General features: G+C 37.5%; 3 protein-coding genes across 5 annotated transcripts in view; 2 read left to right on the forward strand and 1 right to left on the reverse strand.

Annotated features, from left to right (window-relative positions):
* Positions 1-2,423, forward strand: part of LOC107669571 (mitochondrial import inner membrane translocase subunit Tim23-like) — an 8,004-nt gene extending 5,581 nt beyond the window's left edge. Inside the window, exon 7 of the mRNA XM_016461871.1 lies at positions 671-2,423. Coding sequence (XP_016317357.1) covers positions 671-783 — 113 coding nt within the window. The 3' untranslated portion in view covers positions 784-2,423. The remainder of the gene's footprint in view (positions 1-670) is intronic.
* On the reverse strand, positions 2,385-13,850 carry ncoa4 (nuclear receptor coactivator 4). Of its 3 annotated transcripts, none has more exons than XM_016461868.1 (10): positions 13,705-13,850; positions 7,743-7,869; positions 6,867-7,007; positions 6,452-6,540; positions 6,113-6,221; positions 5,449-5,520; positions 5,232-5,363; positions 4,083-5,048; positions 2,841-2,933; positions 2,385-2,743 (listed from the first exon to the last, which is right to left on the reverse strand). In XM_016461868.1, the coding sequence occupies exons 2-10, from the start codon at positions 7,866-7,868 to the stop codon at positions 2,738-2,740; spliced, it is 1,734 nt and encodes a 577-aa protein (XP_016317354.1). In that variant the 5' UTR covers position 7,869; positions 13,705-13,850; the 3' UTR covers positions 2,385-2,737. The 3 variants fall into 3 exon arrangements, with proteins under 3 accessions (XP_016317354.1, XP_016317353.1, XP_016317356.1); XM_016461867.1 differs by lacking the exon at positions 13,705-13,850 and adding an exon at positions 9,771-9,877; XM_016461870.1 differs by lacking the exon at positions 13,705-13,850 and adding an exon at positions 9,057-9,130.
* A 1,266-nt stretch (positions 13,851-15,116) lies between these two features.
* Positions 15,117-21,140, forward strand: yipf3 (Yip1 domain family, member 3). Its single transcript, XM_016461883.1, has 9 exons — positions 15,117-15,440; positions 16,395-16,604; positions 16,727-16,833; positions 16,923-16,968; positions 18,286-18,378; positions 18,480-18,611; positions 18,722-18,835; positions 18,908-19,031; positions 20,205-21,140. The coding sequence occupies exons 1-9, from the start codon at positions 15,369-15,371 to the stop codon at positions 20,333-20,335; spliced, it is 1,029 nt and encodes a 342-aa protein (XP_016317369.1). The 5' UTR covers positions 15,117-15,368; the 3' UTR covers positions 20,336-21,140.
* Positions 21,141-24,480: the final 3,340 nt, after the last annotated feature.

Raw genomic sequence — 24,480 nt, forward strand, 5'->3', positions numbered from 1 at the left:
CAGTGAATGGCACGTAGTGCACTATATAGGGGACAGGGAACGATTCAAACAGTGTAAATATGCTTTCCATTGAGGAAAAAAAGAAGTCTGGTTTCGTGCTGTGTCACGCTAACCACCGCACACTAAAAGTTATTTTGCTACAAAAACCCCTTTTTGGAACCTTTATTTTTAAAGCAGCACTATGTAACTTTTTCTGTGTTCAAAATTTGCAAAATGTATCTAATGAGCGAGTACATCATGAATTCATCTTCCAAACATACATAGTGCTGCTTTAAAGGGGTCATATGATGGCCATTTTCCACAAGTTGATAGGATTCTTTAGGGTCTTAATGAAAAATCTGTAACATAACCGGGTGGATTTTTATCATTATAGCGTGGTTGTGTACACACACTGCCAACACACATTTCCGTTCAAACAACTTGTAAAAGTGCATGTAGCATCCTATGACCCCTTTAAGAGTTTAATGCAGTAAGGCTTGGATTCTCATAGGTGAGGAGACTTCCATAGGGAGCTACTTGGGAAAAAAAAAAGATGTTAAGCGTTATTACACAATTTGGTGAGAGTGATGAGTGCAACTTAAGGAAGAGAAGTTCATCTAGAGAGAAATTTAGAGGAACTGCCGATTCTTGTTTTCACTTGTTTGCTAAAGTTCTGTTTGTTTTGTTGCAGGAGGTTTGCGGGGCGCAGCGCGGGGCGGTTTGGTTGGGCTGACGCTTTCTGGACTCTATGCTTTCTACAATAACTGGGACCATCTGAAGGGAAGCTCTCCTACCCGCTACTGAAGCTTCTCTCAAGACACTCAACAAATTAATCCACAAATTGCCAATTTTTCAAAATACCAAACATGATTGTTTCTTTCTAAATTCAATGTCCATTAACTTTAAACGAACCGCACTTTGAGGCTTCAAATGCATGACAATCTCCTAAAAATATATCGTTTGATATATGAGCAATGTTTGAAACTATTAAAACTTATTTTAGACAAAAGTTGAATTTAGTGTCCATTAATGTAACTGATAGATTATCAGATGTGTATATATAACCTATAATGGCTTTAGTACCAACTAGTGCAGCAAGTCGTTGCTTGTTTTCAGCAGGCATGCACAACTGCAGTATGTAATTGAGTTTAAAACGTGTTTGAACGAAACAAAACGTCGCAGTAGATAATGAGTATTTACTCAAATTCATTGCTATATCAAATGCTATATTCATTGCTTTATCATTTGGTAATTATGAATGTATGAAATGATACTTAGGCACATTGGCAGCACTGTGTTAACGGACACCAGAATGTATGTGTAACTAGAAGTAAATGTTTATCAATTCTGTTAAAAGGTAAATAAATCTGTGCTATAAAAATGGGTTTCTTTTACATTTGTGTGTTCTGCTGAGATGTTGAAATGAGGTTTATATGACCTCGAATGACTCCATGGCATTTTTTTTTTGTCTAGGTTCCTCTTTCTGTGAGAATAAACTGGTATTTTGTTAGGAAACAAACTTGAAATCAGACTTTATGTACTTTTATTTATTCAGTTGACAAGGATCAAAGCATTAGAGATCATGTAAGCAATATTTGCGATTAACCTACATGTGCAATACTGCAGTCCAACAGTAGCACATGCTGACAGAAAAAAAGACCGATTTCTGCACTGTTAATATTTATGTACCAAGCCGTTGGTCCATTACTAAGTGAAAGATTGGTACACGAGATGACGTTATGAAATTGAATTTTCTGTCTAAAGGAAGCGGTTTCATTTTTGAACCAGTTTCACCTGTAGCCTTTGCTCTGCGAGTGCAAAGTATAAATCTTGTCTTATATGTTGACACAGTGGTTCACAGCAGAGGCAGTGGTTACTATACGAGCAATTCAATTGAAAAAGAACTATAGTGATTCTATGCTAAACATTTACCAACACTCTGAGCCTAACACAAAGACCACACTCAACAAACATCGGCTGCTGTAGCCAAAGACACAGCAGAAATGGTGAACTTTGGTGGATTGATTTCCACACATACAGGAGGTGGACTGACAGCAAGCATTGCTACACATTCGATATCAGGCACGAGTTATCAGATTTCTTGAGGTTCCAATAACAGAAGTTATGCTATGTTTACCTGGCGTTTTATATGCCACTAAAGTTTATAATATAATCATTGAAATAAAGTAAAATAAACGGCAAAGGAAGCTCATTCCATACTTGAGAAAATAGTAAAATTCTATATAAATATATATTCAAAGAACTGATGATGGAGGAAATCATTCTCTGCTTTAGAGCATGTTTTCCTCCATATGTGCAGGACTGAGTTTTGGAAGATGAATAAAAAAATGCTGTAACTGCGTGATTAAAATTAATATAGATTTATGTTTTTATTTCAGTTCATCCCAACCCCCACCCCCACTATGCCTCCATAGGGAAAAAAATAATTTATTTGTTTTGTATGCACCAATCTGGTCCATTTCCTCATGATTTCTAAATCACATTACTGAAATGTAACTGCGTTAAGCCAATAAAAGGGCAAAATGACAGTAATTCCCCTACATTAACACTTCCTCAAGTGATGGTGTACCAAAAGCCTTGCCTCCTGGACAGGACCTTTAGTCCAGATCACCCTTTCAATCAAGAAGATTACAGAGAGAATTAATCCCTAAAGAGCACTGAAGAAAAAAATATTGTGCAATAATCAGCGATGAAACCACGCTCGAGTCAAATCTCCAAAAGCCAATGGATGTTGCATTCATATCTGAAAAAGAGAAGAGAAAATGGTTTTACTTCCTCTGAACGCAAAAAACGGGACTACTTTTAAAAAAAACGTTCATATTTATGCCATTGTTTCTCACCTGTGTAGCTGCTTGATGTAGCCACTTCTCTTTGTCTCCACTGAGCTTCATACAGGAAAACAGGTCACATACTGTGGGTAGGCCTAGCCTTTCCTGGACAAACCACAGGAAAACGTGCTATGACGTGTATGTATATAATGTATATGTATATGACTAATGTGTATGAAATGCAACTTTTAAAAGTGACATTTTTAAACCCTAGTTCTATGGATGGAAACCTAAAATGTTTCTTAAAGGGACAGTTCAATCAAACATTCCGTCATCAATTCATGTCGTTCTATAACCCCAAGACTTTCATTTATTATTGAAATACAAAAGAACATTTTTAATGAAACCTGAGAGATTTCTGTTCCTTCATTGAAAGTTCAAGCAACCAAAACGTTCATAAAGACTTTGTAAAAGTAATCCAATCATGAGTTTGTGTTTACCATATTTGATGTGCCCTATATGTGTTGATCAATGTTCAAATATGTGTTGAATAAAGTTCTGAATTAAGTCTGTTAATCATCTAAAGCGATTGTGTCTCTTTAGAATCTTTATGAACGTTTTGGCGCCAAAGTTTTGATTAGGGCTGGGACAATAAATCGATGCATCGCGATTCGTGGATCCATTCTGAGATTTTCGGAATGCATCATGATTCTCTCTCTCGAATTGATTCTGAGCTTAGTTTTTAACAGCAGATGGCGCTCTAGGCTAGTTTTTAACCGCACACTCAAATGCTCACGAAGAAGAACGCTTGTGTGGTCGGCTGAGTAATGCAAGAGGTTAAATGTACTTGCACATCGGCTTTTCTACTTTTATGATGCAAGATTAATGTAAATTCTTTGTAATTCGCTTCAACCTTTTCGAACTTTATGAATGATTATTTTAGGTTCAAATGGTGCGTGTGTAAGGAACTGGAAGCAAGCAGAATATGGCTATTTCTAAAGCACGCAGTTCAATCTGCTGTTAAAAACTAAGCTCAGAATCGATTCAAGAGAGAATCGCGATGCCTTCGGAAAATCTCAGAATCGATACAGAATCATTCCTCTGTTCGCGATGCATTGATTTATTGTCCCAGCCCTAGTTTTGATTGTGTAAAGTTTCAATGGAGAAACAGAAATCTCTCATGTTTCACTAAAATTGTCTTTATTTGCATTTAGAAAGTCATATGGGTTTGGAACAACATGAGGGTAATTGATGACCATTTAAATTTTGGGGTAAACTGTCCCTTTAATGTGTTTATGTTGTGCTGGGCCTCACCTGTGCACTGGCCCGTTTGCGTAGAAGCCATTTGTCCTCCTCGATGTCTTTGTTGTCTTGCTCTTTAGTGTTCTCGCTCTTTGGCGTCTCAGTGGCTGTGCTTATGTGCTTCATCGCTGGCAAAAGCCAGTTCTGCAAAGGCTCCTGGACAGAGCTCTCAGAGTCTGAGGTTTTGATGTATGGGGTCACCCAGGCAGAGAGGGACGACATGGCAGGGGACTTGGCACTGTTGCTCGGGTGTAGCCACGCCTCTAGGATGGCTTGAACCTTCTGCTGCTGCTCCTGCTGCTGGCTGGAGGCTTTGTTTGTGGCGTTCTTATTGACAGGAACGCCATTCTTATCTCGACCCTCTTTCTTGAGGAGCCAAGCACTGAGGGCCTCTTTTCCACAGTTGTCGTCACAGACACATTGAGCATAGCTGGCACAGGTCTCGTTGGCTTTGCAGGTGGTCTCAATAGGGATGGTCTTGTGAAGCCACATCTCGATGGTTTCTGGACTGGTGATTGGAGTGCTGGCAGCGGATGAAGGTGGAGTCTTTAGGCACTTGAGCTTTCCGAGGTTCTCGATTTCCACGGCAGTGGTGCGTGTGGCACAGCAAGAGCTGCAGTCGGATTTCGGTAGCCAATCGCTGGGGGAGAAGCTCTCGTAAAAGGGTTTGATGATCTGCTTGAAGCGGTCAGCATCTGACACCGGGCTGGTCTTATCTTGCTTGACTGGGCTTGGGCTGAAGAGCCACTTGCTGAGTTCTTCTTCCTCAACAGCGTCATCCCATTTGTCCTGCTGGTCTTCCACTTCCACCTCATCCAGATTTAGGTCACTTTCCTCGATCATCTCAATCGAGAAGGTCGAGCTTCCGCTGCAGGTTCGCTCACGAACTGGCAATTTCTCCTTCAGAAGCCACGACTCCAGGTCTTGAAGCTGGCCCCAAGCTTTCTGGAAGTCAAAGGCAGGTAACTGTCGCTCTTCCTGTAAAGTGGAAATGAAAAAAACTCAGTGTGCCATTTTCTAAAGACATCAATTTAAGAGCAGTAGCACTTTAGCTACAGTCAAGTGAATAATTCAACGGTTCTCAACAAGTGGGTCACACATCTGCTCTTATATCAGACTATATAATCGCATGATGAAAAATAAAATTAAATAACAGTTTACCTGAGATTCCTTGGAGACAAGCAGCCAGTCTTGGGGGTCTGTACTGAGGTGGTGTCCTACAGGAGCGCTGCTTACTGAACGGTTTCCTAGAAGCCACTCAGCCAGAGGTGTGGCCCATTCAGGATCTAATTTCTAAGTAAACAAGATGGGTATTTTACCTTGATGCAAATTAATGAGCAGGAAGGTACACAAGCCATGTGTAACATAAAAAACAAACCTGTTTCTTGCAAGAAACTGGGCAGTCCTGGAGAAGCCATGGTCTCTCAGAAGAGTTTGAGGTCTCCATGTGCTGCAGCAGAGAAGAGTTATGAATTCATGTGCTTTGTGTAAGGGTGCACAGGTCTATTTATAGCAATGGTATGAGCACATAGTATTTTCACACACTCTACTCTCCCCAGCTACACTGTGATCCTATCAAAAGTCAACTGCACATTTCAATCCTATGTTAATAACCGGACCATATGTTCTATCAGAACGTGTTCACTAAATTCTCACACCATGTCTACACCAGGCACGACCAGTGCCACAACAGCTTGAGGTTGTCTGCACTGAACAAAAGTGCAAGAAAGTTCAGAATCAATTTGTACTGTTGTCAGAAGTAGTGTAATTGATGGAGCACATCAGAAATAGAACAGCATTGTTTCATATCCAGTTTAGACAGTATTGCTGATTATACTGGGCTCTGTTTGCATCGTACCACTGATGTCAGGTGTAGACTGTGCCAGTGTATTCAAATAATTCAAATTTTCAAAATGTTTAAAATTTTCATCTAATGAAAACAGTTTTGAAAACATGCTTTGATTAGTTTTTGCTGTATTATAGTTCTTGCATTAAACAGTTTTAATCTACTTGGCTACTTACAAATCAGCAATTCCACAAACCTGGGTAGAAATGGTCCCAAAGGATGTGATCGCCTGGCGCAAGCTACGTGCATCTGCTTGGAAACTCATCTCTGGGCTTTCGTCAGGAGTCAGATTGAGAGAAGAAAGCCTGGAATGACGAAAGACGAGTTTTAAACCCATTATTATCCAATACATTTTCATCATCTACATAGACATTTTTGTGGTTGAAAATTATTGTAGATTGTTTGGAGATTCACAGGGAGACAGGGAAACCACTACATTACCTCTGTTGACTATCTTGACATGTAAACAGTCATTTAACACACTGGAGCAGATACACAAACAAAATCATTCTAGAAAAGTCGATCTGGTTCTTACTTTTCCAGGCAGTTGGTGAGCTGGGTGGCGAGATTGTTACTACTGGAATACTCCAGCTGATGAATGAGAATGTCAAACTGGCCTTTGAGCTGTAAGAAACCACGAGAGAACAATAATCATTTCAGCTTTACAGTATCTCAAGCAGAACAGCTTCACTTCTCCTTTAGTTTCAGTATTCAGAGTCAATATTTAGATTACATTTCTCAGAATTATCAAAAGTTTCTGTACTGACTGCTTTATTTTAGTCTTGACTTAAGTCAATACTAAAAATTTTTTTTTAAAAGAAACGATACCAGTATTTCCGCAATAACAGCTCAATTTTCCTGACTGACAGATGGCTGTGTGTACAAATGATCACATGTACTTCTTCAAACCGAAAATGTAAAAATGCTCAGTAAAATCCCTTTAAACTCACCAAATGCAGCTGCTGTAGCTGCTGATGTAAAGTTTCTCCTTTGAGCTGCTCCACCAGATCAATCTGCTCCAGCAGCCAGACCTCCCAGACCTCAAGGATCTCCAGATGTCTACTGATACAGCTGTGCAGCTGAGACTTCACCTGTGAGTAAGCAGAGGCACATGCGTGTGAGTCCTGACGCGTCTGTCTTTGATATGAAAGCGCTCAGATGCCAAGCAGCTTTTAAAACTCCTGCTGTGGTGAATAAGACATCCCTCCTCCTAAACCGCTGAAGGACAGCCTGCAATGATCTGAGGTCTACAATAATAGAAACGGTCCTTATTCATTTAAAACAGAGAAACATTATTATACTCTGATCCATGCAGCCGTTTTGAGAGATTATGGAGAAAGCCAATGAGGTTTCTCAATAAAGCTTAAGTGAATGAGCGTAAATCCTATATACTTGTCTACAAACTATTTTTGAGACAATTTCTCAATCGTTAATACATCTGAGCTTGTTTAGCTGTGGTCTAGTAAGCCCTACTCCTTTTAGACAACCTGCATCCAAATAGTAATTATTACATGTGCTTGTGAGGTGTGACAAATTATGTCACATACACGGATGTTTTCTTATGTTTATAACACAAACAAGAAAATAACATCTCATTGTGCACTAAATGAACTTAAAAGCACATTATGAAGCATGTCAGTGTTCACACACACTAGAAAAGATTAAGGCGGTAAGAAAAGATAAATGATGTTTATAACTAAGTCACACTAAACCGTTAATAACACAAGCATGATTTAAGAGTTAAGTATAGAAATAAAAGATTAAAAATAGGCCAGTACTTCATATCTACTTTATGACACCGAAAACACACAGGTACTGTATCTCACCTCTCTGGAGTTGCTCCTGAGCTGAACTTCAGCTTTGATGACCCCAACGATAGCCTCCTCCAGCTGGGCCTGGGCCTGAATGCACTGCCTGAGGGCAGCCTTCTCTTTCTGCCCCACGGGTGACATGCTGCGGACAAACAAAACACGCCAGCTGAAGTCAATCGCTTCCTTCTCTATTCTCAAATGACATGAGCAACATCTGAAATGTTACCAACCAAACAGTTCTGGGATACCATTGATGTTCCAAATAATAATAATAATAACAACAATAATAATCATAATATGATTTTAACTATAATATTCCACAGAAGAAATCAATTCACACAGGTTTGGAACGACATGAGGGTAAGTAAATGATTATTTTAAATATGGCGTAATTGCATTTCAGTTTTTCCTCTTCAATTTGCTTACATTTAAAAATAGTTTATGGTGCCAATATTTGTGACAATTAGTTTCTAGCAACAAAATAAAACGCACCTTGAAAAAGAATTATAGCTTGACTGAGAAACAGTGATAATTGGTCTGATAGTTAATAATCTGCTGGCCAATTATCACCCAGTTTTAAGAATTTTTAGTTTTTATGTTTCTTTAATGTAATTTCCATTATTTTACACAAGTTTTATTTTCGATAATTAAATTCCGTTGTATAGAGCAACAATCAAAAGTTCAGATACACTTGACCGATTTTGTTTCTCACAATCTTAAAATCTTTTGATCCACAGGATTGCGCATAACTACTTGAAATATGTTTGCAGATAAATATAAATCTTGAATGAATTTCTTCAAATAAATAGCATTTTGATGAAAAGTTATACAGGGAAAGAAAAACGTTCTGCTTCCAGCATTTATGTGAACTCAATACTGTTCAAAGCACATCATTCCACAATACATCTCATAAAATATGGTATAAAACATAACATGCATTCATTCAAACATTGTTTGTTTTTCCATAGTTTTAGTGACAGTTATTATAATCTGGTGTTGAAAATACTCATTAGAAATTAGTTTGACAGTGCAAACTTTTACTGGTAGCATAAAACCCGTATCAGACTACTTCAGCTGTGGCCTTTTTCCTGTGAACTCAAAGCCTCTCTGACATGATCCTGCGAATGTCTCAGTGTGTCAGTAATGATATGTGCCTGCCAAACTTAGAGCTACACGTGAGGTATCATACAATATACAGCTGACAGCGTCTCAAGGGCGACATTCTTAGATTCCTGGAAAGGTTGTGCAAAACAAAAACTAAACTTGTCCCAGCAAAGTGGGGAAAAAACAATGTCTGATAGAAAAAAAAAAAAACTAAAGTGTACACACCTATTAGAAGAACAACAGGGAGAGCTGTTTGGTGCAGCTCTCAAGCTGCATCTTAGATCAGCTATTATTTTAATCTAAAAAAAAACAAAAACCTAATGACTGGCTGACGGTGCAACAATATAAACATTTTATGTAATGACAGCCAATAACAGAATTCAGAAACATCTTTGAGGAGCACAAAAACAGCAACATCTGCATGCAGTGGACAGAACAAAAGCCCCTGCAGTCTCTCCACAGATCTAGAGCTTTCCATCCTGACTGCATGCCTGGATTATAAACCAGAGGAACAAGAACAAGACCATATCTGGACATTTCAATTACAACAACTTAAACTAACAATACACTTTTACAAATATCAAATCTCTCTGAGACTTAATAAAACACAATAGCATGCACAATAACTGTGGCACTACCAAGGTACAGTGGTTGCATTGGACAGCAATATCAGAATACTGTAATACCATGGTATTTAAAAAAATACCATGGTACTACCATAATGCATGTCAAAAAGACATGCCAGTTAATACATGTCAAAAACCAATAGTAACACCATGGTACTTTTAGTTTAGTGTACGTAATAGCCACGCATACTGGTATTTACTAAGAACTCACTGTTTGTAATAATACAACAATACAGATGCAAAAAGTCATTTCGTTTACATCTAATCTAGGTTTACTTAAAACGTCAAGTCAAACTAGAAATTCGGTTCCCACCTCGTCTTGTCAGTCATGCGATATACAACGGTCGCCGATGTAATGCAAGTGTGCCGATTAGCTCGTTTATTGTGATTAAATGAAAGTCTAATTGTTCTCACGGGTTATCTGTTCCTCGGCCCACAGCGGCGTCACTGCAGACGTAGGCAGCGCCGCCTCTATCTGCCTCCACTGATTCTGCACGTACACGGGGCCCACTCACAGGGGCGTGCGACTGACGACACGATCACAATAACGCACTCGATGACTTCCAGAAACGACCCCAAAACACACAATCTGAAATACGCTGCGCCCCCTGCTTGATGATGGCAACCTCTGCTTTATAAGGAATCAAAACGAGGAACTGAAACTTCAGTTAAATGCTTACATTTCTTTAAATAGTCTTAAAAATAACTGCAAAAATGCTGATTTCAGACCTAAAACTTGAACTTCATCCAAGAGTTCGCAGATTTACAAAGGCATACACTTCACTAGTATCACAGTTCAGTGTGTGAAAATGGCAAAACTGACATTAATAGGCACATTTAATCACCATAGCTGCGTCCGAAATCGCATACTTCCATACTATATAGTAGGCGAAAAACAGTATGCGAGGCGAGAAGTATGTCCGAATTCATAGTATTCGAAAAACAGTAGGCGAGAAGTACCCGGATGACCTACTACTTCCGCCCGAATTCCGTAGCATGCATACGATGGACACTTTACTATCCCATGAGGCCACGGGAGAGGAGGCGTCATATTCGAAAATGGCGGAAGGCGGCGACGCGGCTCTCTTCAAGTGTAAACACCTCAGGGAAAAACGTTGTTCATTGTGGTTAAATGGCACTTGTTTAACATGATCTAAGTGAACGGCTGACTTATTGAAAGTTTAAACATTGTAAATCGATGAGATGATTTCGTGAATCGGCTGTAAAAAGATGTTTAATCATTGTTATTACTGAGCACATCAAGATAACGAACAGATCGGGGATGTCAAAGCCGAGTGACGCCAGCCTGTACGATGCTGCGTGGGCCAGCCAGTAGAGAAAAACCAACTGTTGTGAAGACGCATGTCACGTGACAACATCAACATGGCGGATGTAGTACGTCCGAATTCCATTCATACTACTCGCATTCATACTATATAGAACGTACTTTTTTAACGGTCGAGTAGTACGTTCAAATTCAAATGTAGTACCTACTAAGCAGTATGCGATTTCGGACGCACCCCATATCTTATTTTATGGGAATTTGTTATTTCACTAGAGATAATGTATGTTATAGTGAAAATCACAACATCTAGTATAAACAAATACAGCATGAATATCAGTCCAAATTAAGATAAACAATGCACCAAAGACAACTTGTGTATGTCAACAAATAAAGACCTATTTGAGAATGAAGCAATGTTCAGATGTAGGTGAAAGTCTTCAAACTACCTCTTTATGTTTTTATAACTTAATGACATGTGGTTTTTATGATTACTTTTATCTATATCTGCAATCCACTAAAACGTTCACTAACCTAGAACTACCTGCAATGACGAAAATCTAATACTTGACTGATAATATTACTCAACTTTAGAATACATGCAAAGCTTACACTTTATCGAGATATGAAAATCGCATAAAAAAAGCTACATAAAACCAAGCCTAAATATTGAAGGCGGACACTGAAAATATATCCTACAGATCGCCTGTCTGTAGCCCCCTTTATGTGTCACATTGCCGAGGACACAGTTATGTGAACTCATAAAAAAATACATTTTTTAAAACTTGTCATTAAAACGATTCTCAGATTAAGTATACATTTGTCAAGATCTTAAATATATCACCGTAAAAATACAGAAGAAGGCCTGATATGTTATAAATATAGTGAGCTCGTGCACTCACCTCCACTAACCCAGATTAGCATTCCGACGCCGCATTAGCTAAAAGTGAAATTATTTCTCAAAACAAATTATGTCATTGTAGAGACTCGATGTATATATATATACATATATATATATATATATATATATATATATATATATATATATATATATATCACGTATATGCTCTTCAGGTGATTCTTCAATATTTTATATCTCATAAAAGGTCTATTTACTAACATTAATAAATAAGACACCGAGCACACAATTCCTGAGACACCAAGCACACAACCTGAGACACCAAGCACACAATACCTGAGACATCAAGCACACAATACCTGAGACACCAAGCACACAATCTGAGACACCAAGCACACAACCTGAGACCCCAAGCACAAAACCTGAGATAACAAGCACAAAACCTGAGTAAAACTTGTACTTTCACTCAACAAAAGTACTTCTTTCGCAGTTTTTAACATTTAACATCAGATCAGTCATATTTAAAATGAGAGAAAATGAAACAAACCGTTGAGTACCAACGAGATCATCGCCGCTTCGCGGGCTTCACACGGAGCGTGTAAACTGCGCATGCTCCTTGACCTTGCGCTCAAACCACGCCCGCTTGATGTCGTCAGACCTGAAACACCCAAGCTGCGTCCGAAATCGCATACTTCCATACTATATAGTAGGCGAAAAACAGTATGCGAGGCGAGTAGTATGTCCGAATTCATAGTATTCGAAAAACAGTAGGCGAGAAGTACCCGGATGACCTACTACTTCCGCCCGAATTCCGTAGCATGCATACGATGGACACTTTACTATCCCATGAGGCCATGGGAGAGGAGGCGTCATATTCGAAAATGGCGGAAGGCGGCGACGCGGCTCTCTTCAAGTGTAAACACCTCAGGGAAAAACGTTGTTCATTGTGGTTAAATGGCACTTGTTTAACATGATCTAAGTGAACGGCTGACTTATTGAAAGTTTAAACATTGTAAATCGATGAGATGATTTCGTGAATCGGCTGTAAAAAGATGTTTAATCATTGTTATTACTGAGCACATCAAGATAACGAACAGATCGGGGATGTCAAAGCCGAGTGACGCCAGCCTGTACGATGCTGCGTGGGCCAGCCAGTAGAGAAAAACCAACTGTTGTGAAGACGCATGTCACGTGACAACATCAACATGGCGGATGTAGTACGTCCGAATTCCATTCATACTACTCGCATTCATACTATATAGAACTTACTTTTTTAACAGACGAGTAGTACGTTCAAATTCAAATGTAGTACCTACTAAGCAGTATGCGATTTCGGACGCACCCCATATCTTATTTTATGGGAATTTGTTATTTCACTAGAGATAATGTATGTTATAGTGAAAATCACAACATCTAGTATAAACAAATACAGCATGAATATCAGTCCAAATTAAGATAAACAATGCACCAAAGACAACTTGTGTATGTCAACAAATAAAGACCTATTTGAGAATGAAGCAATGTTCAGATGTAGGTGAAAGTCTTCAAACTACCTCTTTATGTTTTTATAACTTAATGACATGTGGTTTTTATGATTACTTTTATCTATATCTGCAATCCACTAAAACGTTCACTAACCTAGAACTACTTGCAATGACGAAAATCTAATACTTGACTGATAATATTACTCAACTTTAGAATACATGCAAAGCTTACACTTTATCGAGATATGAAAATCGCATAAAAAAAGCTACATAAAACCAAGCCTAAATATTGAAGGCGGACACTGAAAATATATCCTACAGATCGCCTGTCTGTAGCCCCCTTTATGTGTCACATTGCCGAGGACACAGTTATGTGAACTCATAAAAAAATACATTTTTTAAAACTTGTCATTAAAACGATTCTCAGATTAAGTATACATTTGTCAAGATCTTAAATATATCACCGTAAAAATACAGAAGAAGGCCTGATATGTTATAAATATAGTGAGCTCGTGCACTCACCTCCACTAACCCAGATTAGCATTCCGACGCCGCATTAGCTAAAAGTGAAATTATTTCTCAAAACAAATTATGTCATTGTAGAGACTCGATGTATACATACCTGGACTAGCTGGTAACCTTGTATGGAAACGAAGTTGATGATAATATAATAGGCTTCTGCAAGAAAGCAGTGCCTCGTCCCCTCACGCGTTACGCTACCAGCGAGGCTGACGTGACGTCAAAGGAGATTTGGCAAATCACGCGAGACCAGTGTTGCCAACTAATTTTCAGAGAAAGTTGCTAAAGGAAGGTCGATTTGTTGCTACAAGTTGCTAAAGGATGTTGTGATGTCATTGCGTAATCACGACGCAAAATTGTCACGTCATCAAATCTCAGCAAAAAATATATTTTATGTGTTAATTTAGATTTGTTTGTAAAATAATATGCATGATATAATATTAAAATATAAATAACTGTATTTTTAAATGCATTGAATTATTGAAAACTTACACATTTTTGGATGATTACAATTTAAGTTTTTGTAGTAGCTAGTAAACTAGTAATTCTACACATTCTCAACAGTTATGCTTTAAGCAGTGTACTAGTAGTTAGTTAGTATGCTACACTCTAAGAAAAGTCTGTACAAATAAGGCACAATCTACTATGTAAATATACAATAATTTTCTGTGATGGTTTTTTTACCTGCATTTTAAATTACGCTTTGTGTTTTTGGGTTACAGAGTTACAATGGATGATGGATAATGGATAATGTCCTGAAAGATTTCCCATTTTTCTTAGTGTACTACCTGATCAACAATCGCAGGTACAAGCTACTACCAAAGTGTATCATAAATGAACAACTATTCAATTATCAAATTATTCAATTGTTATTATTATTATTATTAAATTGAACAATTGCAAATATCAGCTAACTCAATTCTCGTGATGTGTGTACTGCTAGGCATCTGTGGTTTCCTCTTTTTGTGTGAAAAGTTGCTAAATTTAGCAACAAAATTGCTAAGTTGGCAACACTGCGCGAGACCATGATCTCGCGATACTATCACGGTCTCAAGTGTAGTGCTACCATCTAGTGGCCCGTAAAAACCATCTCACGGATTTAGTAAGATTTAAAAAAGTGAAATAAATACAAAGACTTCAGAGATTTTAATATAACTTTGCAAACATGAGGTACCTGCCTGGAGCAAGAATACTTTAATATGCATGTGTGGATGGACGTAAAAATGTTGAGCATTAACATTTTGTTAATCTGCTGTTAATCTAAAATATGCAATCTTCTACCCACTCCATTTTATTTTAATTTATTTTTATGTCAGAAAGCTAAGCAAATACGAAACACGTTATTTCACAATATCGAATAAAATGAGAGAAAAAAAATAATATCACAAAATCACACGACTTTTATTTTGACATGACATAATAGTATACGCGCTCGACGTTGTCACTTTAAAACGACAAGTTTTTTTAGGTACTTAATTTCTATGTGGTTAAATACGAGTTAATATTAAAATATTGGAAGAATACAAGACTTGTGTTCTTCCAAGACTGATCAAATGCGGAAGTTTTGATCTGCGCTTTTATTTTTTATTTATAGTTAGCGGAAGTAGCGTTAGACATTTTCTCGTCAACAGCTGACGAAATAATCCGCATAAACCTTTTTAATGCTAAACTACAATGAGCACCAGAATCAAACTATAGACAGTAGCTTCTTGAAATTCTAGCCGCTAGCCTCTCTGACTGTATTCTTGTACCTGTTAGCGCAAAACAATGTCGGCTTCACAAGGAAGCACAAACACGAATACGGAACCATGGGGTAGTTTTGACGACAACATTATCCAGGTAATTTCACCTCAGCTCATCGTTATTACTGTAACATAACTTCTGGAATACACACTTTTTTTTTACTGTTTAATAAAGCTTAGTGTGCTTTTCTTAGCCTGTCCTCGAATGTTTGAAATTGGCGTTGTGGTTATACTATGTATCGTGTATCTTGATGTATACCATGGTGTATATATACCATAGTAAAAAGTAATATATTTAAAATACAACTAAATGTAGTTCAAATCTATTAACATATGTACTGACAGATAACTTGAGACTTCCTGATATCAAAATTATAATTAAACATTACTTGTGCACAATGCAGTTTTCTTAATATTAAGTCTAAAATGTGTTTTAATGTCACTTTTGATGAGGATTGTATGATCTTTGAATAATATCAGACTTTAAATGCAAAATATTTAACGTGTACCTGAAGTATACTTGCAATAGTTCCACTTTAGCACACTAAAAATATACTACGTATATCTTTAATAGTACTACAGCACTACTTCTGCACAATTAAAGTGCAAAATGAGTTGTTCCAATTTAGCAGACTTTTAAGTATACCAAAAGTACAATTGCAGGACATTTTAAAGTACATAAATATAAAAATGTATTTGTAGTATACTCGGCATGAAATAAATGTATTTCAAATACATTTAAGTATATTTATTTTTCACTAGGGTGTGTTTATGTTTATGCAGAATTTGCATAGTACTCTAGGTTTCGGGAAATATAATAAGCCAACGACTCAAAACTGTGGTATAACTGTTTATCTTAGTGTAGCATTCACGATATATCATAGTTTTTAGTAAACATATTGGCACAGAATTAAAATGTCCTGCATGCTACATAATTACATTCTCTAACATATTACAAATGTGCAATTGGCTTCATGTTTAAAAAAAATTTAAAAAAAATACAATGAGACTTTTTAACACAGTGTTTGTTCTTTAATGTGACTGACCCCAGGGCAGTGGTTCGGCAGTGGTAGACATGGAGAATATGGATGACACCTCTGGTTCCAGCTTTGAGGATATGGGGGAGATCCATCAGCGTATGAAGGAGGAGGAGGAGGTGACAGCCGAGGCAGCAGCTACGGAGGAGGACAACGGTGAATATGGAGAGTTCCTCGGGATGAAGGGCTTGAAGGGACAGTTGGGCAGACAGGTTGCTGATGAGGTGAGCTAGAGGGAGGGCTAGGAACTTGTTTTTACATATGAGTCACATGTCTAACTTTCCTTTGAATAGTTCTGTTTAGCTTTGTGTAGATAAGACTACTAATATATCTCATATCCACACAGGTATGGCAGGCAGGAAAAAGACAGGCCTCAAAAGCATTTAATCTCTACGCCAATATTGACATTCTCCGGCCGTACTTTGATGTGGAGCCTAATCAAGTCAGAAACAGGTCAGATGCATGTCAGGCTTTCTAACGGCGGTTTCTGCTACAGCATCATCACTGATTCTGACTCAATTAACCAACTGCTTGATCCACAGGTTGGTCGAATCCTTGATCCCAGTCCGAATGATCAACTTTCCACAGGTAAGACACTTCAGAATTTTAGTTGTAAGCAATACGCAACAGAAAGCAAGTTTAGTTGTATTGGTAAGAGCAGGTGTCTGGCGTCTTTGAGCGAGAGAGATGAATATTATTATCCTTATAAAGCCCTAAGGCCTCTAAATGATCCACTTCATCAAAACTTTGCTGAAAAACTTGTTGTACACAATCTATCTTTTCTGGTATCTGACTGCGAGTTCATACTTTTAACAAGTAAAATGTCTTTTAGTATACTTTAAAAAAAAAAATGCTGTGGTACACGTTTTATGGCTGTAACATTTTTACTGATTTTTAAAGTAAACGTAGAAATAACTGTTACATTATTAGTATTATTTCAAGTTGAACACCTACTGGACTGAAGCAACTTTTTACTTGATTATCCATACATCATTTGTTTTTTGTTTTGTTTTTTAGAAAAAATTAAATATGATCATCAGGCTTTTGAAGAACGTTTATTTGTTCATCTCTTTAATCACTGTATCATCATTATATCACATTGCATTATGTGTTGATCCCCACAATTAAAACTAAAGAGCTTTGGTCATAAAACTAAGCATTTAAATAGTTTTATCGTCTTATTACTTATTAGGAGATTTAGTGTGTAAGCAAATATATTTATTTTCTATTGCAAGCTTAATATGTTTTCTTGTATTTTGCTTAAAGGGATAGTTCACCCAAAAATGAAAATTTGATGTTTATCTGCTTACCCCCAGGGCATCCAAGATGTAGGTGACTTTGTTTCTTCAGTAGAACACATATGATGATTTTTAACTCCAGCCGTTGCAGTCTATCAGTCATATAATGCATGGCAATGTAACAAAATCTATGAGAGTAAAAAAAACATGCACAGACAAATCCAAATTAAACCCTGCGGCTCGTGACGACACATTGATGTCCTAAGACACGAAACGATCGGTTTGTGCCAGAAACCGAACAGTATTTATATCATTTTTTACCTCTAATACACCACTATGTCCAACTGTCTTTGGACGCGCGCAGGCATCCGGTGCGTGAGGTGTGTACGCGCTCCGGCGTAGTTTACGTTAATGGGTGTGTTGATATCCAGCCGAAGAGCATAAACATCAAATTTTCATTTTTGGGTGAACTATCCCTTTAACTGCATGTCTTTCCTCATTGTCTCACAGCACATTTTAGTTTTGAGCTTTTTGAAAAGCCAAAAATGGGACAAAACTGTGTTACTCAACCCACTGGACAGCGCAGATAATTTTCGAACAGCAGATGTTAGAATTTTTTTTTTTTCATTAGTTCTTTTTTTTTTTTTTTTTAATCTTTTAAACCCAGAAAGTTGCTGGAGAGCTGTATGGACCAATGATGCTGGTGTTCACGATGGTGGCTATTCTGCTCCATGGCATGAAGACATCAGGAACTGTCATTGTAAGCAATTTTCCACACGTTTGTCTGTGTCAGTGAGAAATGTCATCCAAAATTGTGAACCATTTTAATGATCGAATCTTATTGTTTTTTTGTTGAAACAGAGAGAGGGTACGCTGATGGGAACTGCCATTGGAACCTGTTTTGGATACTGGTTGGGAGTGTCCTCCTTCATCTATTTCCTTGCTTACCTGTGCAACGCTCAGATTACCATGCTGCAGATGTTGTCTTTGCTAGTAAGTACCTCGCATTACCCATGAAGAGAGTATATGACATGCTCACTTCATGCTAGGGCTGTTTAGTTTACGCTGTGTTCAGGAGTGTCTCATATTATCTTTGTTTTCAGGGTTATGGTCTCTTTGGCCACTGTATGGTCCTTTTCATCACTTACAATGTGCACTTCCACTCGCTCTTCTACATTCTCTGGCTGGTGATCGGAGGACTCTCTACTCTACGCATGGTAAAAGAAGAATGAACGAGAGCTAAGATTATGCATGTATGTGTAGTCATTGCTTTGTTGTCTTTCTCACAGGTGGCTGTGCTGATTTCCCGTACTGTTGGTCAGAGTCCTCGCCTCATCTTGTGTGGAACCCTGGCTGCTCTTCACATGCTCTTTCTGCTCTACCTGCACTTTGCTTACCATAAGATGGTCGAAGGTAAGACATGAGCCTGAGCGCAAGGAGAGCTGGGTGATACAGCAAAAAAAAGAAAAAATGTATTTTATTTCACAAAATACATTTTAATCCCATGAAGAACAAAAACACTATTAAAATCCACACTTTTCACTGTTAAATGAACACAAGGAAACATATATTATGTTTGTGTATTATTATTCATGCATATGCACTAAACTAACAATACATAGAAATAAAAATCAATATTTGCATACACATAATTTTATGCAAAACATTTTAATACGTGCATGCATAGACATGCATGAGCATTTTTGAGTGATGATGCAAAAGAAAGTATTAATAGTCTTATCATGAGTCACCAGACAAAGAAGAATTGTAAATTAGTTTAATGATATAAGCTCCTTAGGAAATGTTAATGTCCAGATAAAAATCGCATTCATAATTGCAGTATTACTACTTTATATCTGCAGCACACTCTTTGTAATATATAGTAAATATGCAATATATCATTCTCGTGGCAAGTACAGTTCAATCCAAAATACTAACTTAAGGAACGTAACAACAGGATTGTTAAAATACTTCACTGGAGCACTGAACTGCTTACTGAAGGTCTATAAATTATTAAAACAAATTAACAAGTTAACATAAGTGTTCCATCCCTTTATAGCAACAATGTAATGAAAGAGATGGTGCACGAGAATGTCTTCAAGGCATTATTGTGACCTTTAGTAATTGAAATTCCCTCTTAAGTCTAATTTTAGAGACAGTTGAGCACCTACAGTATGTGTTTTTGGTCCTTTTTATTTTTAGCCCATCAGAATGAGGCCAGTTTGAAAACTTTCATTTGTCTGATTTGTAGTTCTTACCTGTGGTTGAGCAGTATGACCAGTCTTATATTTGCATTACTCTACATATATCTGTTGCCTTCTTATGTAAATAATGTAAAGCAATCCTGTCCACTGATATTAGCACAAATATAACCACTGCGATCGCAACATCTCTGTCACACATTGCAAGTCCAACTGGTATGGCCTTTTATAACCGTTAGTACCGAGTTCCCCTCAAAAAGTCAATGAGGGATTTTTTTATTCCTATGAGAGACTATCAAAAGCCTATGCTCTCAGGCTACTGTACTTACAGTCAAGATTTTGCTGTCTTACAGGCTTTGTCACTGTTGTGTTTTTCTGTTTGCAGGTATTCTGGATACCTTGGAAGGACCCAACATCCCACCCATCCAGAGAGTGGCCAGAGATGTTCCTGTTGTTGCAAATGCTGTTGTAAATGCCACCATCAAGTCAATAGCTGCAGTTGTACAGTCACAGTGATTATATATGTGTCTTCTGGGATTGCGCACACAGTCCTGTGAGGCTGGTGTACATATGTAGGGTCAGGGCAAAACAAAATCATGGGGCAGTCTCTGTTGAGCACCTTGGGCCTGAGCTTCAGTTTGTCTCATCTCATATGTTGTTCCTGACGCTGTCATACAGACCTAAAAGGATGTTCTTGGGTCGAGACGACTTCACTTAATTTTGGCTCATGTTATTATGAGACACACACTATCCCATTCACTCTACACTTGTCTTAATTCTTTTTTGCTAAGGGTTACAGTACCCATGATGTGCTAATATTAGAATGGTTTATTCAGAATATGTATGGATTCCTTAAGGATGCTGATACTACTAATTATTCTTCAAAAACCCTGTTGACATTAAATGCAGCTGGATGTTTGCACTCTGTGAGAGTGCACTGATTGTCCTCGCAAACTGTCTCAGTAACTGAGTGGCATCACACAATACTTCTGTTTTTAGATCCTGTTGCATAATTATGATTATTATTATTTTTTTTTTAGATATTTTCACAGTTGCAAAGGAAGTCTTTATCAAGATTCGATAGAGAAATCTTGATCGGAAGGCCAAGTGCATAGAAATACAGAAATGCAATATTTTATTGGAAGATGAGAAAGATTATGCAATCTTTTTTTCCTAATCCATATTTAACCAGCCATTGTGGTGCAGTCTGTTTCCTGCTATTTAAAGCTATGGTTGGGGGTGAGGGTTTCCTGCTCTCTCATTATGTTGTCTTTTTCATGTGAGCTTCTTATTTAAAGGCTTCTTGTTAAGAGAAAATAAAGAAACGCTGTTGTCCTTATTTGTGATCGGAGGCGTCATGCCAGGATATGTTTAAAACTTGGAATTTAGACTCTACTTAAAGCGATTAAACAATACCTAGAGTATTTTGTATTAATACTGCACATAACAGTAGCTGATGCTCTGAACAGTAACATTTTGCTAAACCTAAACATGGTCAATACTCCAAATGATATGATGTAACTTAATGAAAGCTGCTCTGAGATGAACACACTGGAAATTGTTTCATAGAAGTCAGTGAACTGTAGGAATATTCATGGTTCATATACACTCTGGCCACTTTAATTAGGTTTATTAGGTACACCTGCAAATTAATGCAAATGTCTAATAAGCCAATGTCATAGCAGCAACTCAATGCATATAGGCATGTAGACATGGTCAGGACAATCTGTTGAAATTCAAACAAAGCATCATAATGAGGAAGAAAGCTGGTTCAAGTGACTTTGAACATGGCATGGTCAGATGGTTGGGTCTGATTTCAGAAATCGCTGATCTGCTGAGATTTTTATGCACAACCGTCTCTAGGGTGTATAGCAGTGGTCTCAAACTCAATTCCTGGAGGGCTCTGCAGAGTTAACCAGCTCCAGATCACACCTGCTTGGAAGTTCCTAGTGATCCTGAAAACCTTGATTGGCTGGATCAGGTGTGTTTGATTAGGGTTGGAGCTAAACTGTGCAGAACTGGCCCTCCAGGAATTGAGTTTGAGACCAATGGTTTATAGGGAATGGTGTGAAAATATCCAGTGAGTGGCAGTCTGATGAGTCTAGATTTTTGCTGTGAAATTCAGACGGTAGGATCATAATTTGTATCAATGGTTCAGGCTGCTGATGGTGTAATGGTGTGGGGGATACTTTCTTGGCACACTTGGGGCTCTTCAGTACCAATTGAGCCAACTCCACAGCCTTACCTGAGTACTGTTGCTAACCATGTCTTTCCTCTTATGACCACAGTGTACCCATCGTAATGGCTACTTCCAGCACGATAATGTCACAAAGCTCAAAATTTCTCAAACTGGTTTCTCGAACATGATAATGAGTTGACTATATAAATGGCTTTCACAGTCACTAGATCTCAATCCTATAGAGCACCTTTGGGATGTGGTGGATCAAAATCTGTGAGTAAGGTTTTCAGCACCTTGTTAAATCTATGCCAAGAATTAAGGCCATTTTGAGGGCATTTGTGCCAACATTAGTGTCACATGGTCATGACGAACCAGCTCTTTCCTAAAAATGTGTGCAGAATGCAGTGATCTGATTAGCCAGTGTCTGACCCGGATCCAACGAAACGGACAACATTAGAGCAGATGTCACAACATGAATTAATTAGACATGATCTAGATTGGAGAGGTGCAGGAGAGTGGCTCAATCAGTGATTTCAGGTGTGAGGTATATTGTAACGGGCACAGTGGGAAACTACATTTATGCTGTCATACTGTATATTCAGTTCTAGATGTTTTGTAGTGTGTAGAGTTAATTTTAACGTTCTCGTTATACTGATAAAGAAAAAAAAATACTAGGATAGGATGTAATAGACTGTCAATGTGGAGAATTTTCTTGCTGTTCTCCTCCATGCAGGCCATTTTAGTGCATCCAGTCTAGAAAAAGCACACTGGATTAAACGCAGAGTTGGATGAATATGATCCTGACAGTGAACTCAAGGCCCTCACGTGAGCCTGCCAAATCAGAGAGCTCAGAGCCTGTCCGCGTCCTCAGCCCCACCTTAAACCCGGCATCAAAATGAGAAATAGCAAGACTTAAACAAAAAAAAAAATGCGCTAGAGCCCAGCTATCATGGATTCTAGGCATCACAGCCACATTTGCTTCGTTTTAAAAGAAAAAAATTATAAGAGGAACTTTGAGGAAAATAATTTTTTAAATAAATAAATACAATAACATGACCTCTTTAAATAAATGCTTTCAAAGAATAAAAGAGTGCTTTCAAACAGCCCCAGAAGAGAAACCTTTGAAGTGAAATGGCAGAGGCCTATTATTGCGCTTCCCGAAATAAAAGTGTTTCAGATTTGCATCTAAAAGTTTGCAAAGTAGGTTAAACTACTAAACTACTTCAAGTGCTCTGTAGAGCCTGTCTAAAATTACCTACAACATAACCCTACAATACATTAGACTAGAGCCCATGGCAAAAATAATATTAAGAAAATGTAAGTGCATGATTACAATAGACCGATAGATAGATAGATAGATGATAGACAGACAGACAGATAGATAGAAGACAGGTAGATAGATAGATAGATAGATAGATGATAGACAGACAGATAGATAGACAGACAGACAGGTAGATATATAGATAGACAGACAGATAGATAGATAGATAGATAGACAGACAGACAGACAGATAGATAGATGATAGACAGACAGACAGACAGGTAGATATATAGATAGACAGACAGACAGATAGATAGATAGATAGACAGACAGACAGACAGATAGATAGACAGACAGACAGAGATAGATAGATAGATAGATAGATAGATAGATAGATAGATAGATAGATAGATAGATAGATAGATAGATAGATAGATAGATAGATAGATAGATAGATAGATAGATAGATAGATAGATAGATAGATAGATAGATAGATAGATAGATAGATAGATAGATAGATAGATAGATAGATAGATAGATAGATAGATAGATAGATAGATAGATAGATAGATAGATAGATAGATAGATAGATAGATAGATAGATAGATAGATAGATAGATAGATAGATAGATAGATAGATAGATAGATAGATAGATAGATAGATAGATAGATAGATAGATAGATAGATAGATAGATAGATAGATAGATAGATAGATAGATAGATAGATAGATAGATAGATAGATAGATAGATAGATAGATAGATAGATAGATAGATAGATAGATAGATAGATAGATAGATAGATAGATAGATAGATAGATAGATAGATAGATAGATAGATAGATAGATAGATAGATAGATAGATAGATAGATAGATAGATAGATAGATAGATAGATAGATAGATAGATAGATAGATAGATAGATAGATAGATAGATAGATAGATAGATAGATAGATAGATAGATAGATAGATAGATAGATAGATAGATAGACAGACAGACAGACAGATAGATAGACAGACAGACAGATAGATAGATATATAGATAGACAGACAGACAGATAGATAGATGATAGACAGATAGATGATAGACAGACAGATAGATGATAGATAGACAGACAGATAGATGATAGACAGACAGATAGATAGACAGATAGACAGAGAGACAGATAGATAGATAGATAGATAGATAGATAGATAGATAGATAGATAGATAGATAGAT

This window comes from Sinocyclocheilus anshuiensis, unplaced genomic scaffold (genome assembly GCF_001515605.1).
Source record: "Sinocyclocheilus anshuiensis isolate Anshui unplaced genomic scaffold, SAMN03320099.WGS_v1.1 scaffold460, whole genome shotgun sequence".
Classification (NCBI taxonomy): Eukaryota; Metazoa; Chordata; class Actinopteri; order Cypriniformes; family Cyprinidae; genus Sinocyclocheilus; species Sinocyclocheilus anshuiensis.